This window comes from Aspergillus ochraceoroseus (assembly GCF_002846915.1).
Source record: "Aspergillus ochraceoroseus IBT 24754 chromosome Unknown P175scaffold_7, whole genome shotgun sequence".
NCBI lineage: Eukaryota > Fungi > Ascomycota > Eurotiomycetes > Eurotiales > Aspergillaceae > Aspergillus > Aspergillus ochraceoroseus.
In genome coordinates this window covers 878,853-894,079 of record NW_024468482.1, presented here as the reverse complement: position 1 = coordinate 894,079, position 15,227 = coordinate 878,853, and the positions used below count along the sequence as shown (strand labels likewise).

The following is a 15,227-nucleotide window of genomic DNA, read 5'->3' as shown; positions in this document are numbered from 1 at the left end:
TACTTCGATTTCTCAATATTACGAAGAAACAGAGAAAAGTACTCCGTACCTACTACATCTAGGCGATGAATCGAGCAGCTTTCGACATCCAACCTATTGGTCGCTTCTATGGATCCAGCGCTGCCATTCGACGACCCAAGGTATGTGAATCCTCTTTCAGCTCCGTCCCGTTTATTGAATTATGTCTCTACAAGTAAATATAACTATGGTTACGCATAGGAAGTTGCTTGTTTCTCTTATGATGACCAACACAGCTTTTCTCTCGGGGAATCATCCCTGCGCTACTACTATCCACCGCAACTCCCAGCGGATTTAAACCGCGGCTTTGATACCTTCCAGAAGCTAGATGATTCTGCCGATGAGCACCTAGACGCTCTGCTGGACACTATCATAGCTTTGGAAAAAGAGACGGGGAAGAGATGCGAATCTGACATCATTACCTGGAGAGGCATGATGACCAAGGTGTGCTTGTGCAGACTTGTCCATTCCTATACGGCGACGAACAACCATACTAATCTGCCACCTAGATTCTAACTGCACCATTTGATAACATGAACGGGTGGGTTGAGATCCCTTGCTATATTATCTGGATCCTCCGCTTATCGACCTGTTTGTAGATTCGAGATGAATGCAACTTGCTTTCAGGTGAGCTTGAGCTAGTGACGCCGATTACTTTAGGTTTTAGACTAATATCCAACGTCCTAGGGAACAATGTGCGTATGTTCATAATTGGCACTGAGGAGTAACAAGAGGCGACTGACGAGCTTATGATTCTTCAGATTCATTGAGGAAAACAATGCCTACAAGAACGAACAGAAGCGTATCCAAAAGAACCAGCGAATGCCTCCTGGGATGGCTTCCCAAGACCTAATGGCCTACTGGGGTACTGTATCCATTTCCCTTTTTTTTTTTTTTTTTTTCTTTCTCTCTCTCCCCACTAACCCGTTCGTGCAGGATACAAATTCGAGACGATATCTGTTCTCGACAAGCCATGGGATGAAACCTCCCGAACGGAGATCGAAGGTCGTGAAGACCTAGTCGTGAACAACAATGCCCAGTACTGTTCCGTCGCGCGTACTGGAATCGGCCAAATAAAGCTGGTTCTGGGTGGAGAAGTTGATGCCAGTATGATGCTCACTTTTCTCTCTCCCTCAAAAGGATGTCTCTGACTATATTCCTTCCGCTAGTTTGGGACTGCAAGCCCGGCCGCAAAGAAGACCCCATCAACTGGGTTGAGCTGAAAACCTCAGCAGAGATCCGGAACGACCGAGACTCTGTAAAGTTTGAGCGGAAGCTTTTAAAATTCTGGGCGCAGTCATTCCTTCTTGGTGTTCCCAAGATCATCGTCGGCTTTCGCGACCAACATGGCATCGTCCGCCGGCTGGAAGAGCTCGAAACGGCAAACATACCGAGCAAAGTGAAGAAATCCGGCCGCGGTACATGGGATGGGAACATCTGTATCAACTTTGCCGCCACCTTTCTAGAATGTATGTGGCGATTCTCCTTGTTCCGTTGCTTTGTACTGCATCGCTTACCTTTGCTATGTTCTAGGGCTCAAGTCCACTATCCAAGAAGGAGGGACGTGGCGGATCCGCAGACTCGAGAAATCATCAGTCATTGAAGTCTTCAAGATGGAAGAGAGCGGAATGGGAGATATCATCTCACCTGCTTTTGCCGCTTGGAGAGCTACAACATGAGGTTATCTCAAGAGGTTTTCTTATCGGACTACATGAAGAACAACTGCACATCAAATCAAGTGTTCTTTCCCTGCCACAGCTAAGAAGCCGATTTACGCTCCGCCTGTAGAGGAGGCAGCTCAGACTCTAGGTCTCCAGGAACTACTTTCCCGAGCGCTGGGGTATACATAAATCTTGCAAGCTAATTCAGCGTCCAGTGAGAAATCTTACTACCATGCTACCTTCTGCTCCTACATATTCATTGCTTGCACTAGCACGATTGCAAGTCAATCATTGATGCCAAGTTTGATTGGATCTACGTGGAAATGGCCGCCGGCTTGGGACCGGGGGGTGGCTGTTGCAACACTCAAAAAACTGATATGCACGATAATAATAATACAGGATATCTCTTTTAATTTAATATATTTTGAAAATCTTCAAGGTGGAGGTGTTTTAGAGTCCTGCTCTGATGCGCCACTGTTGACCTTCACCTGATCATTATCCAAGCTTTCTTGTTGCTTGCGAAGATACTCGTCGCGCTGGGCTCTCCTCGCCAGTGCCTTGACAACCCTTTTATGGGCGTGTCCGTTTATATGGACATTCCACTGGTCTTCGTTTGTCATGGTCTTCTGACATACTTCGCAAGTCATGCATTTTGTTATGGGATTAGCATCAAGGATTTGGGGTTGTGCTTCCTTTGCGCCTAGAGTTGTCCTTGCTAGATCAGACAGAGATTTTGGATCCGGGAGGGGTTCGCCCTTCAGAAGAGACTGGACGAGGCGCTCTGACGGATCCGTGATGTTCTTAGCCCAATCTTCAACATTACTGCTGTCCAAGACAAAAAGACGACCAGTCAGTCCCGCCTCCGCAAGGGCGTTCCATAGTTTATTTCGAATCCACTTAATCTGGGACCCGGAATACTGTCTGGTTGCGGTCTTGACCGACTCAATACATGTTTGCTTGAGAGTCTCTAGCTCCTTGTCGGTCTTCGATCCATCCCGAACTGCTTCAAAGTAAGGAGCTAGTTCTTTAAACCCAATAGAGACCCAGACTCCACGTGTCGAGTCAACAGTGACGCCCTGGCTTTCTTTCTCCTGGAGATAGTCCGACATACGATTCGCTTCTGACATTAGTCCTTGATCAATCATATCGTCGACGCGTTTGTTTAATCGGTCGTTCAATGTAGCTTTCTCCGAATGGACCCAGAATATCATAGTCTCAAATCGAAGCTGTCCCACGCCAAGAGCAGACTCATCCTTCGCGGCAACAGCCTGTTTCAGCTGCTTCTGCTCAGCGTAGACCTGGGAGGCTGGCTTTCCGGTTTGAAAATAAATTTCGAGGGAACGACGGATCTTGCGCGTGTCCTTCGGATGCCATCGATCTGCCATAACGGGGTCGACCTCGCGCAATTTCTGCATGACCACCTCCGGGTCCGCATCGAGAATCGGCCACTTAATTGACGAGTCAAGATCCTCGGCTGGAATGGATTCTAGCTCTTGGTCTTGCGTGGATTCCTTCCCCACAAGGTTATCCTTGAATAACACAGACTGGGTATAGTAGTGGGTTCCGCCGACGAGGATCGGAAGCTTCCCTCGCGCACGGATATCATCAATAAGTCGTAAGCATTCCCTTCGAAACATCCCCACTCGCCATGACTCCTCATCCAGTTCGACGCAGCTGATCAAGTGATGCGGAATACCGTTTCGCTCTTCGAGAGGGATCTGATTCGTGATAATAGGGAGGCCACGGTACATTTGCATCGCATCGCCGTTGATTATTTCACCATTGAACCGAGACGCAAGATCGACTGCAAGCTATCTGTGGTCGTCAGTCCTGGTACTCCAAGATCCCCATCGAACAAAGCAAATTGCCCGCTTAGAAACACGATAAAGAAGGAGGAGGTAGATTCACCTTAGACTTGCCTGTGCCTGTGGCACCGACAACGGCTATCAGGGACTGCATGGGTCGGGGACGTTTGACGGAGAAAAGCGAGGAGAGAAAACTGCGCATGGAAGACACTCAAAAATGGATTTTGACATCCTGGGCTTCTCCTAATGACTCATATTCCAGAACCTAAATATAAAAAGCGCGGAGAAGAAAAGTCGAGGGAAGTTGGGATGGAGAGGAAAGTCGAAGGCGAGAAACAAGAAAAAAAAAAAAAGGTGAGGCCGTGGGGACCCTTTACATAGGCCAGTCCAGTCATCCCCGCATCTCATCTCGATCGGCAACAGACTCGAAAAAAAAAAAATCTCAGGTCTCTTTGGTTAACTAACTACATCGCGCCATTGACAAAGATCCTTCGTGAGTCATTGTCACGAGCCGTTTCAGATATATACCGAGCGTTTACCACAATCCCCATCCAGCATCTACAATTCTCTCTCCCACCTTCCCTCTCTCTCGACCTCCCGCTACCTACATACAATGTCCGACTCCGATTCCCCCGCCCCCTCTATCCAGGTGCAAGATCTGTCGTACAGATTCCAGGATGGATCCTTGGGTTTAACAAATGTGAATATAGACTTGCCCGCAGGAAGCCGCACATTGTTCATTGGAGGTAAAACCTACACCCCCCCCCCCCGCCCTTTCTCTCCTTTCTGCGCCGTATCATTCAAGAACCGCAAGTTCGCTAACCATCGCAACCCGACTACTCCAAACAGCCAATGGAGCCGGCAAGACCACCCTGCTACGCTTACTCGCAGGGAAACGGCTATCCCCCAATAACACCATCACCATAGGCGGCAAAGACCCCTTCAAGGAAGGTCTCGAGGGCGTCACCTACCTAGGCATGGAGTGGGTGCTCAACAGCATCGTCCGCTCCGATATCGACATCCCAACCCTCCTCGCCTCTGTCGGAGGCAACGCTTATCCCGAGCGCCGGGACGAGCTCGTCGAGATCCTCGACATTGATCTCCGGTGGCGCATGCATACCGTGTCAGACGGCGAGCGTCGTCGCGTGCAACTCGCCATGGGCCTCCTTCGACCCTGGCGAGTGCTCCTCCTCGACGAAATCACCGTCGACCTGGACCTGTTGACCCGCAGCAATTTCTTGGCCTTTCTGAAGCGCGAGACGGAAATTCGCCCCTGCACCATCGTCTATGCGACGCATATCCTGGATAACCTGGCCCATTGGCCGACGCACCTGGTGCATATGCATCTTGGCAATGTGCGGCAGTTCGGGGAGATGGAGAAATTCAGGTCCGACACCCGCGAGAGTTCGGAGAATAGCCAGCTTGGAGAGATTGTTCTCAAATGGCTCAAGGAGGACTTGGAAGCTAGAGGTCCTCGTAATGGACCCAGGACGGAAGCTAAGTCTTACGAGGCCTTGCAGGGCATTGGGGGATATGGCCTTGAAAAAGCCGATAGATAGCAATGGCTCGACGAGCCTATTTTATCTTCTTCTTCTTCTTCTTCTTCTTCTTCCATTTTTTTTTTTTTTCCTTTGTCGTCTAACTTACATGTTCTGATCTTCTTAGCGATTCAACAATAATGTCTCTCTTCAACCAACATGATAGGGTACACCAGGGGGGGGCTTTACGGGGCATTTAACATATACTATCGGTGTTCAACATTTTCAGGAGTTCAACATTCATGAGGCTATTTAGGATTGGGTTGGCTGGCTGGCCTTTTTTTTTTTTTTTTTTTTGTATGTTTTTTTTAACATAGACATCTTGATCTTGTTCATGATATGGGTATCATATCCGCGATGCTGTATATACGTATCGAGGTATCCTCGCTTGCCACTGCAAGCTCGAAATTCAACTTATCGCCTCCCACCTCACCACTGATTTGTGGTAGAGGCCGCCATAATAGTTCCGTGATCGTTTTAGATGGTGACACATCTTTATCAAGGCTCGCTACTGGAGTGGATTCAAGGGTTTCGGTGGAAACTTGATGGATTGATAGCGTGCCGTTATCCTCTCCCGTTGCAAGGAAGAAAGCACCATTGTAAGTCTGTGCGAGGAATGCAACAGCAGTCACTGAGCTTTTCATGGAGATAGTTGACTTGCACTCGAACGACTCCCCGACTAATTGCCATAACTTAACCGACTTATCTCGGCCAGCCGTCGCAAATATCGGGGGCTGGTTCTCTAGCATGGGAGCCCAGTCCGCGTCGAGAATCATTCGGGAATGGCCCCTCGGGTTCGATGTCATAAGGGCAAATGTTGAGGGATCGGATTCGCTTCGACGGTAAACTGCCCACTGACGGTCACGTCCAACACTCAGAAGATATTTGTCATCCGTAGAGAAGCACAGATCTGTAATGGTCAAGGTGTGTGCTGCAAGGGAGGGTCGAATCTCGTGCCAATCCGAGGTGTCGTACAGTCGCACTACGGCATGATCTATCGAGCTTGCCTTGCAGGCGGTAGCGATGAGAGTGCGATCGTGGCTAACAGCCACGGCTGAAATTTCGTAGCCGTGGCCGTAGAGTTTCTCGTGCTCAGGCCACAATGTGTAACGAGCCAGTTGGTCTTCGAGAGGGGGTTGCGTGGAGTTTGATAGAATCTCTTGATTCGCATGGGCCTGTCCAACATCCACGCTGTCCACAACATCTGCGTCAGCAGGCGCTTGTTCGCCGACAGCTTGATTAGACAATCCTAGAACCGGAATATGGGCGGTATCCGGGAGATCTCCCTCCGGAGACTGGTGGAAATCACATAGTCTCTCCAGGAGCTGCGCAATTGGCTTGGGTTCGTTGAATACTCGTAGGAGTTTTTCTTCTGCGCCCGACACAAAACGTGTGGGACCCAATGTGTCGACGCAGTTTAGATCATAGCCGTGGATTTGTGGCCGCGAGAATTCATGCCATGACTTAATGCCGTGTCGATTCCATTGTGCATGAAGGCGTGTAGTTTGGTCAGCGCTTGTTGAAAGAAGATATCCACCAGAAGGCTCCCATTGAATTCCGTTGGCTGATCGTACATGCCCAGTGATACCGAGTATCTGAACCCAGACATCCATTTCGGCTTCATACCTCCACGCCCTCCAGCTGCCTGTACGCCCGAGACTCACAACCTGATTGCCGTCTGGAGACCAGAGGCCAATCCAAAATCCACCGGTACTTCCCGTAGCGGTAGTAGAACCCTTCTGCACGCTAATCTCTCCCATCCTTTCCGCCGAAAGCCACACTCCAGACACCGGATCTTGCTCCCAAATAGTCAAAGTATTGTCAGCAGAGGCGGTGAGAAGCTGTTGACGCTCGGGGTTGGGGTTCCATGTAGTGGTATAAACCCAATCTTCATTCCCAAATAGAAGGGCTTCAAATGTGACGGAGTATTTGGATCCAGCGGCTCCAAATTGGTGGGCTTTGTTGGACAAGGTTGGCTCAAGACCGCCCAGAACGGCATCGGCGTCATCTCCTACTGACGGACGAGACACTTCACCGCGATTGAAGCGCCATAGTCGAACGTATTTATCCTGGCTAGCGGACGCAAGCAGAAGGTCTCCTGCTTTATTCCCCTTGTCTGCGGTGAAAGAGAGCGAGCGAACCCAAGCTTCATGCCCCGAGAGTGTAGCAGAGATCTTGAAATTAGTTGTCGCAATGGTGCTTTCAGCAGCGTAAACCTGCACGACGTTGGTGGTGCCTGCAACTGCCAACGCCATGGGCCGGTCTTGCGATTCTGTCGGAAGTAGCGCCAAGGCCAGTGCTAGAGGGAAATACCGGGGCTTCATGGGTATAGTTTCCAGTAAATCTGCCTTCACCGATTCTCCAACGGTTACCCTCCGTATTATCACCGTCCCGTCTGCTGCGCCAGTGGCAATGACGTCTGCGCCTGCGGTTGTCGCAATCGCATTTACCGACCCCGTGTGGCCCTCTAGCGTAAGGACAGGAGCAAATCGTTTGGGGTCGGATTGATCAGCTTGCCATATCCGAACAGTATGGTCGACAGCGCCAGTCAGAAGAAGTTTCGTGCCGGTGGTGGGACAGGTGTAAAATCTAACGACGTTGACCTTCTCAGTATGACCGACGAGGACGGAGTACGCCCCACGGTTGGATGCATCCTGTATTCAATATCCATCATTCAGTCAGGTACGACCATTTTCAAAAGACAACCGCCAGAACTACATGGAGTACATACCCTGGGCTCCCACAAAGCGACATTATTATCTGCGCCATAGGCGAGCACCCCAGACTGAACATCCCAATCCGCAGCAGCGGGGTGCCTATTTCCGCCAACGCTGATATACTCAGCGGTGATCGAAACCATGAAGTAAGCAGACTTGAAACCAATCTGTCTCTCAGACGAAGTTAATGGGAGGGTCGTGGTGGAGGAGTGTAGAAGCGGAGAAAAGACAAGCTCCCGCAATTGGAGCCAGACTGGGCAACGACCGACTTTTTCCTGTGCCTTATCGATAACGAGCAAGAGAGAGACAGACGAACCCCTCCATCCATTCGTCTTTCTCTCCCCCGTTTTTCTTTCTTCGATCGAGACAACAAGGGACAACCCCTCCGTTAATATTTATTAAGAGTAATCATTGCTCATTTTACCGCCCCCTTTTGCTCCAAAGTATGGCTACAGAAGTCCCTGCAGGCTCCCCTGTGGTGGGGAAAGACTCGGAGTCCATTGCATTCACAGTCGAGTTCACGTACAGTTTGCCCGTTGGTTCGCAATTACTCTACTTGATGAGATGCTAACCTACAGATTACAGAGGTGGTCTAGAAATCCTCTTCGCCAACGAGCGCAAGCATAAAGTGACTCTACCGGCTCAGTTGAGCAACGGCAGCCGACCAAACCTCGCCTTCCTTCTCCAGTACCTCGTCAATAACCTGATGAAGGATCAGAGAAAAGAACTGTTTGTAATGGAGGAGAACGTGTAGGTGGCTATCAAATTAATTGGCCTACAATCCCAGCTAATCATGATGACAGACGACCGGGCATTCTCGTCCTCATTAACGACGCCGACTGGGAACTAGAAGGAGAGGAGAAGTATGAAATTCAACAAGGAGATAATATCGTATTCGTTTCTACGCTGCATGGAGGATAGGCTTAATCTAATATTCTACGCAAACGACCAACCCGTCCATGTCCATTTCCAGGCACTATATATACTCAAAAAGAAACCAAGTGGTTTGGGATCAAACCACGTCCTCCACGTGCTGCTGCGAGATTCGCTCCGGCTCACGAGGGGTCCGAATGCCGCCTTGTGGTGTTGAGAAACCTTCCTTTGGGCTTCCTATTCCTTGGAACAGGGGTGTTGTAACTCCACTCGGAGGTACCGGAATCTTTATATCTTCGGGCGAGCCGGGAATGATTTCATTGGGAAGACCAGGAACATGGATTCTGCGCGCCTCATTCTGGTAGCTTTCGGGGATAATCTGAACAACAATCAGTCAAATGTAGTTTGGTTTTATGCGGTGAGAATAAAGTACCTCAATGATTTCATCCCGTGGGAATTCTAGGAATGGAATATCTGCTGCATTGCATGCCATAAGGTACCCGTACAGAACCCTCAACACGCTTTCGTGAGCGATAATCAACAAGTCATTTTGCTCGCGTTCGAGCTCCAAAATGATAGGCTCAAGTCGTACCGCAAGATCATGGTATGACTAGCAAACTAATTAGCCCACATCATGTGTACAATCGAAAGATGGTCTCACCTCCGCGCGGGGATATCTATGGTGGTAAGGATCAAGCTCATGTTTGGCTACCTCTTCGGGGTATTCTTGGCGAATTCTTCTCTCTGACTTCATCTCGCAAACACCAGGATTCAGTTGGCTCAGTTGCGACCTTTGCCGAACTTTGTAGCCTTTTTCGTGCAAATACTTTGCAGTCTCAACGGTCCTACGTCTTGTTGAGGTCCAAACAGTCAAGGGTTTCAGCGCGTAGTCCGGCTCTGCTTGATCCACCATTGCCTGTTTTTCAGACTCTCTATGCTTCAGCAGAATCTCAGTCATCTTCTTGGCATAATCTTCGCCTTTTTCAGAGAGAGGTCCATCTGCTTTGTAGGAATTCGCATCGACCGAAACACCGGCCTAGTAGTCCAAAATTCGTCAGAGAACCGTTTGTATACTTTGGATTAACCCTTAGCTTGCGACTTACCCGTGCAAAGTACGTGTGTCGAGACTTGATATGAAGATTAAGAAGGTAGAACACAATCCGATTCGAAAGATAACCAAAACTTCTGTTGTTGACTATCAGTCTTTCTCCCGCATTGATCATCCATAGAAAAGTTAGCCAGAACGCGAAAGTTGGTGCCGTGGAAATTATACTTTAATGTAGTTCAAGTCCTTCTCTTCCATAGTATGAAACTGAGGGATACGAGCAGATATCCTCGCCAGATAATGTTTAACAGCATCTTCCGACGTCCACCCAACATACTGCTACTGAATCAGTGTGACTGCTCGATAGCTCCGCTGCTTTAGCAATAATAATACTGACATCAGGAGATGAAATTTTGACCCTCCGCACGTTCTCTTCGATAATGCGGCTATCATCACACCATGATTCGATGAACAATGTCTATATAAGGGAACTAGTTAGTCGACCTATCAGTCCGTGGAGGAAAGCGTAACGCACCTCAAATTCGTGCTTAGCGAACTCATTCGCTAATGACCTCCGTCCCGCGGCTGATGGGTTAACAGCGTCATAAATTGCAATTTGTCCATTTTCTTCATTCAGGAACCGGTAAATATCCTCGCGACACCTTTTAACAATCTTTTGCCTCAGCAAAACTGACGACGCGGAGGCTAGCACGAGATTAGTAGGGGAGTCTTCAAAAGTAAGATTCAAAGAAAACTCCCTGCCATACCGTTCACAAAAAAATAGTCATCCGGAATATCCTGGCCATAGGGAATCGTAGCTCGTCGGTAATCTCCTAGGTGGAAGATCCGTGTCTTAACACCCAACCTACACGGCGATTAGACCGAATCTAAAGCGAAATATGAACTAAAGGAACGTTCTAACTCACCAGCGAAGATAGCGGGCCATTGCGACAGACATATGCCTAAGACAAGTCAGGTAAAAAGCATTCGAGCAGTGCTAATCCTGTATGGTCAAACATACGTCTTGCCCCGCGCAGGCAGGCCTACAGTGATTATGACAATCCGACCTGAGTGGAAAAGCCTACCAGACTCGGTACTGTAGAGCTGCGCCGGCGCCAGGTCGGCCTTTTCCGGTAAGTCATGAATTGCATCGACAAATGTCGACGACTTGCGCCGAAATCGCGGGGAGCTGGCGACAATGTCTGCGGTTCTATTTACTGATGTTAGGTCACATAAGGACTCGTTTTCTTCGCAGAGGACCGGGTAGAATATTATAGGATCGGAGAAATGCAACAAACACAGATTGACAAGGCTTACAAAAGAGTATCCATGGTGATAGGTAGCGGTAAATGCCCAACGTCCAATTCATACAAAATGGGAAGCAGGGATCATGGAAGTCGTCGGACAGCGGGCAGAATGCAAGAATAATATTAGTTTTTTCTTTTAGCACAAGTGATAATAATGATCTGTCCAAAAGTCTAGTTTCAAAGTGAAAAAAAAGAAAATCGTTTCTCGTGAAAAGCTTGGTTCGAGGGGAAAAGAAAGGAGGTACGTTAGCCCAACCAGAGTGCCAACTAAACGATGTCAAAGTTAAGCATCCAAAGGGACGGTCGGGGTCGCAGAGAGTCACTCCCAATGGTGACTAAATGCAGCTGAAGACGGGATCCATAAGAATTCCGATCGAACTGTCAATCCCACAAAAGCAGGTCAAAAAAAATGAAAGCGAAGAAAGCGAAGATGAGAGAAGTAAATACGAGAGAGAAGTATCGTCATTCATGATGCATTATATCATCTCGGCCAAACAGAAAATCCCGATCCGAAGTCCGACACGGCGACGCATAGTAACCAAAGACGCAGGCCGGGCGGAAAAGCAAAACAGGTGACTTTTTTCAACGCGGGACTGAAGCTTCTGGATGCGAATTATTCTCACCAGCCATTAACCCAACCTGCCCTGGTACTTTTTCCCTCTTTGCCATCTCACTCCCTCCACTTGAACAGGCGATACAAAGCCTGTTCCCTTGAGATCGTTTAGCCAAGACTCCTGATCTTGTTCCTTTAAACCCCAGGTGCAATCTCGGAGCTGATCTCAAATTCTTTCTTTCCCTTTTTACCACCGACACCGGCCACTTCTCACCACCACCGAATCCCTTACCCTCCAAGTATCTCGTGTCGACATCGACTCCTCTCTAAATAGCCATCATGGCCGAATTCCTGACTCCCCCTTCTTTCCTTACGGACAATGCCGTCGCCGCGGCTCTCAAGGATGCATACACCTCTTTCTCAGACCGCAGGGCGGCCCTCGGCCTGTCTAACCCAGGAACCATCGATAACATCTCCAGGGAGGTGCAGAAAGAAGTCCTGCTATCCAATTTCATGTTTACCGGTCTCCGTGCGGACTTGACAAAGGTTTTCGGCATGTCTCCTCTCTTCCGTGTGTCGCATGCCTTCTCCATGGGCTCATCGGGAAATATGACCCCGTACGCGTTCTCCGCCATGTACGGAACCCCCAAGGTAAGAAGAAACTCAATTAATCCATATTTTCCGCGGTATTTGATGCTGAGTGATGGGGTTGGTGGATAGGTCTTCATGCAAGGTAACTTCGGCAGTGACGGTGCCCTTGCCGCCGTCGGCAATTATCGCTGGACCCCCAAGCTGGTCACCAAGACCAACACTCAGATCATGGCTGGAGCCAGCCAGGGTCTGATGCAGATTGACAATGACTACACCGGCGATGACTTTAGTGCTTCTCTCAAGGCGTTCAATCCCTCGTGCTTGGAGGGCGGTCTTACTGGAATTTTCGTTGGAAGCTACCTTCAGTCTGTTACCCCCAGCCTGGCTCTTGGTTTCGAGGCGATCTGGCAGCGACAAGGCATGACTACCCGTCCCGACACCGCCATCTCATACAGCGCCCGATACAAGAGCGACGACTGGATCGCCAGTGCTCAGCTGCAGGCCCAGGGTGTCTTGACTGCTTCTTACTGGAGGAAGATCTCCGAACGGGTGGAGGCTGGAGTTGATATGAACCTCCAGTTCGCACCCAACGCCGCTGCCGCTATGATGGGTGGGCCCAGCAGAGATGGCACTACTGCCATTGGTGCCAAGTACGACTTCCGTGCTTCCACATTCCGTGCTCAGGTTGACAGCACCGGAAAGGTCAGCTGTCTCCTGGAGAAGCGGATAGCGATGCCTATTTCGCTCACATTCGCTGGTGAGATTGATCAGGCCAAGGTAAGTCACGTTTTTTTCTCTCGTCCCAGTGAGTTCAGATACTAATCCGAGATTTCCTTGTAGCAATCGGCTAAGCTCGGTCTTGCTGTCTCCCTTGAGATCGCTGGCGAGGAATTGATGGAGCAGCAAGAGAAGGTGGAGGCTCAAGGAATGACCCCTCCTCCTTTCTAAAAAAAAAAATAACAAAAAGCAAAAGATCTCTCTTACCCATCTCTGAGGCTAATCAAGTCCACCTCGCAGTGAGAGGGTAGAGCTATTGCTCTTACCCTGCCTTTCAGCTTATACCTCTTCACCCATTGTTTTACTAGCTCTTCACCCCCCTCCCCCGTGTGCATGTTTGGAAGATGGAGTGTTGCCTCGGTTTATCCACTATTAAATACGGTTTGTTGGTCAATGGAGGCAGTCATTTGGCGCCACGGAACCAATTTTGTATAGATCCGATCTTCGTCTCTTTTTCTTTTTTTCGTCTGATGTTTTTTTTTTTGTTAATGGCCTTACCTATGGACTGTTGACCTGTTTTCTTGTTGTTATTGTTATAGTTCCTTCTGATGACTATCTTGGCTGGTCAACGGGGGCTGCTCAGGATGCATGGAAGCACTCGCAGGAATGTCTTATTCTTTGTTTATGCATCATAGATGGGCAATGTAAAACATATTTGTTAACTTGAAAGAAAAGAAACTTTAGATGCTAATATCCACAAGGCAACAGTTCCTCTTGTTTGGGTATGGTAGGCCCAGACCCTCTCAGTATATACAGTGAGTAGACACGTATAGAGTACTAATCCTCAGACTAACCAAAGGAATGACCCTTCCATGGAGAAACCGAACCCTATTACTATCTGTAGTTAGTGACCACCTCTCGCTCTTTCTGTGTGTGGCTCATACAGACAACTGGAAAGCACTACGGCATTACGGAGTAAAAGCTGTAAACAACTAATCTACCTAGTTAACCTAAGTAACCCCCACTGTACTAAATAGTTACTAGTAGTAGTAGTAGTAGTAGTAGTAGTAGTAGTAGTAGTAGTAGTAGTAGTCTATAGGTATATATATCCAAGTACAGCAGCAGGTACGGAGTACATGGACCGTCGCTAGTAGGAGAAGTCAACAGATAACCTCGGTATACTCAGGTATATCCGACAACGGTTAAACGGGTTTGTCGATCCAAGCCCAAATGGTGGGTTTGTCGTGGGGATATTGTTGAATCACAATATCCGTATTTATCTTTTTTTTTCCCGCTGCGAGGGGAAGGGAAATGAACCATACCATCCATGGTCGAGGATTTTTTTTTTACGACCTAAGGATACCTAGGTAGGTAGTAGTTAAGTACCGTACGGAGTACTCTGTTGATGAGATACTGAATGGAGCAGTGTGATTGGTGATTAGCAAGCAGAGCAGATCCACTGATGATGTCATTTAGTTTTCTTGTGATTTTTTCCTTGCTTGTCTCTATTTTTTTTGTGTGTGTGTGTGTGTGTGTGTGTGTGTACATATCTTAGGATCATGCATTATTTTATATACTCTCTATAAAATTAACTATATCCATTGGAGCCTTTTGAGTTAAGGGTTATTATTCTGTAAGTAACATCCAGGAATACCCCCCTTTTATTAAAAGAACAAAATCAATGGACTCGACTCGGATGATCGCATACGCATACCAAAGAAAGGGCAGCAGCAGGATAAGCGGCAGTGCACATTTTGTACCACATCGTCTTCAGCGTTCGCTTGCTGACCGCGCAGCGTGCCATGATCATACCTAGGTAGGTAACTTGTACTCTGCAAGTTGTAAGCAAGCCAAGAAAGGGGGCGACAAGCTGGAAACTACCGATATCTCGAGACAAAAACGGCTTCCGGGAGATGTTGTAGTTATATAGTTATACAAAACATCGCTCGCCTCGCCTCTCTATGACACACGATCGATAACAGATAACTAACCTGTATGGTTCAATATAGGTCTAGAGCGTAACGTGTGGAGTTTCCCCGTTGCGGATTACCACAGCCGAAACACTTAGTTAAGCCACATCAATTATATATAGCTATACGGGATGAGGGTAATTATTACGGCTTTGCAAAGTAGGGCTGTATTCCGAGAAGTACGTATACCTGCCTAAATTACCCGAGTACATCCAGCAGACTCAACGTCGAGGGCTACTGTAGTTATAGTAACAGCCGGAAGCCGAGAGAACGCTCAGCTAGATTCCCGTCCCGGGTCGTAAGGTAAATCGAATATCGGGATCCAACCGATCATGGGTTGAAGGGGAGAAACAAAGGGGGAAGAAAAAAAAAAAAAGGGGAAGAAAAAGAAAAGAAAAAGGCAGATGAATAAGTTGATCTCTACTCTGGTCT

General features: G+C 48.3%; 5 protein-coding genes across 5 annotated transcripts; 3 read left to right on the top strand and 2 right to left on the bottom strand.

Moving 5' to 3' along the window:
* Positions 1–17: 17 nt before the first annotated feature.
* On the top strand, positions 18–2,081 carry P175DRAFT_0503493 (DXO/RAI1 family decapping nuclease). The gene is made up of 9 exons (XM_040897648.1): positions 18–140; positions 220–462; positions 528–559; positions 618–645; positions 706–713; positions 780–883; positions 955–1,125; positions 1,188–1,487; positions 1,552–2,081. The coding sequence occupies exons 1-9, from the start codon at positions 66–68 to the stop codon at positions 1,695–1,697; spliced, it is 1,107 nt and encodes a 368-aa protein (XP_040750085.1). The 5' UTR covers positions 18–65; the 3' UTR covers positions 1,698–2,081.
* Positions 2,062–3,711, bottom strand: P175DRAFT_0525473 (tRNA dimethylallyltransferase). Its single transcript, XM_040899413.1, has 2 exons — positions 3,588–3,711; positions 2,062–3,490 (listed from the first exon to the last, which is right to left on the bottom strand). Exons 1-2 carry the CDS (start codon positions 3,684–3,686, stop codon positions 2,114–2,116), a joined length of 1,476 nt encoding a protein of 491 aa, XP_040750084.1. The 5' UTR covers positions 3,687–3,711; the 3' UTR covers positions 2,062–2,113.
* Positions 3,712–3,864: 153 nt separating this feature from the next.
* On the top strand, positions 3,865–5,299 carry P175DRAFT_0463541 (putative ABC transporter). The gene is made up of 2 exons (XM_040894818.1): positions 3,865–4,230; positions 4,334–5,299. Exons 1-2 carry the CDS (start codon positions 4,098–4,100, stop codon positions 5,041–5,043), a joined length of 843 nt encoding a protein of 280 aa, XP_040750083.1. The 5' UTR covers positions 3,865–4,097; the 3' UTR covers positions 5,044–5,299.
* Positions 5,300–5,332: 33 nt separating this feature from the next.
* Positions 5,333–11,400, bottom strand: P175DRAFT_0518134 (Elongator subunit ELP2). The gene is made up of 13 exons (XM_040899035.1): positions 10,975–11,400; positions 10,679–10,867; positions 10,584–10,619; positions 10,425–10,522; positions 10,193–10,362; positions 10,055–10,135; positions 9,886–9,993; positions 9,716–9,835; positions 9,274–9,648; positions 9,046–9,222; positions 8,770–8,991; positions 7,754–7,912; positions 5,333–7,676 (listed from the first exon to the last, which is right to left on the bottom strand). Exons 1-13 carry the CDS (start codon positions 10,986–10,988, stop codon positions 5,355–5,357), a joined length of 4,071 nt encoding a protein of 1,356 aa, XP_040750082.1. The 5' UTR covers positions 10,989–11,400; the 3' UTR covers positions 5,333–5,354.
* Positions 11,401–11,576: 176 nt separating this feature from the next.
* Positions 11,577–13,369, top strand: tom40 (TOM complex pore protein TOM40). Its single transcript, XM_040897647.1, has 3 exons — positions 11,577–12,168; positions 12,238–12,885; positions 12,949–13,369. Exons 1-3 carry the CDS (start codon positions 11,857–11,859, stop codon positions 13,054–13,056), a joined length of 1,068 nt encoding a protein of 355 aa, XP_040750081.1. The 5' UTR covers positions 11,577–11,856; the 3' UTR covers positions 13,057–13,369.
* Positions 13,370–15,227: the final 1,858 nt, after the last annotated feature.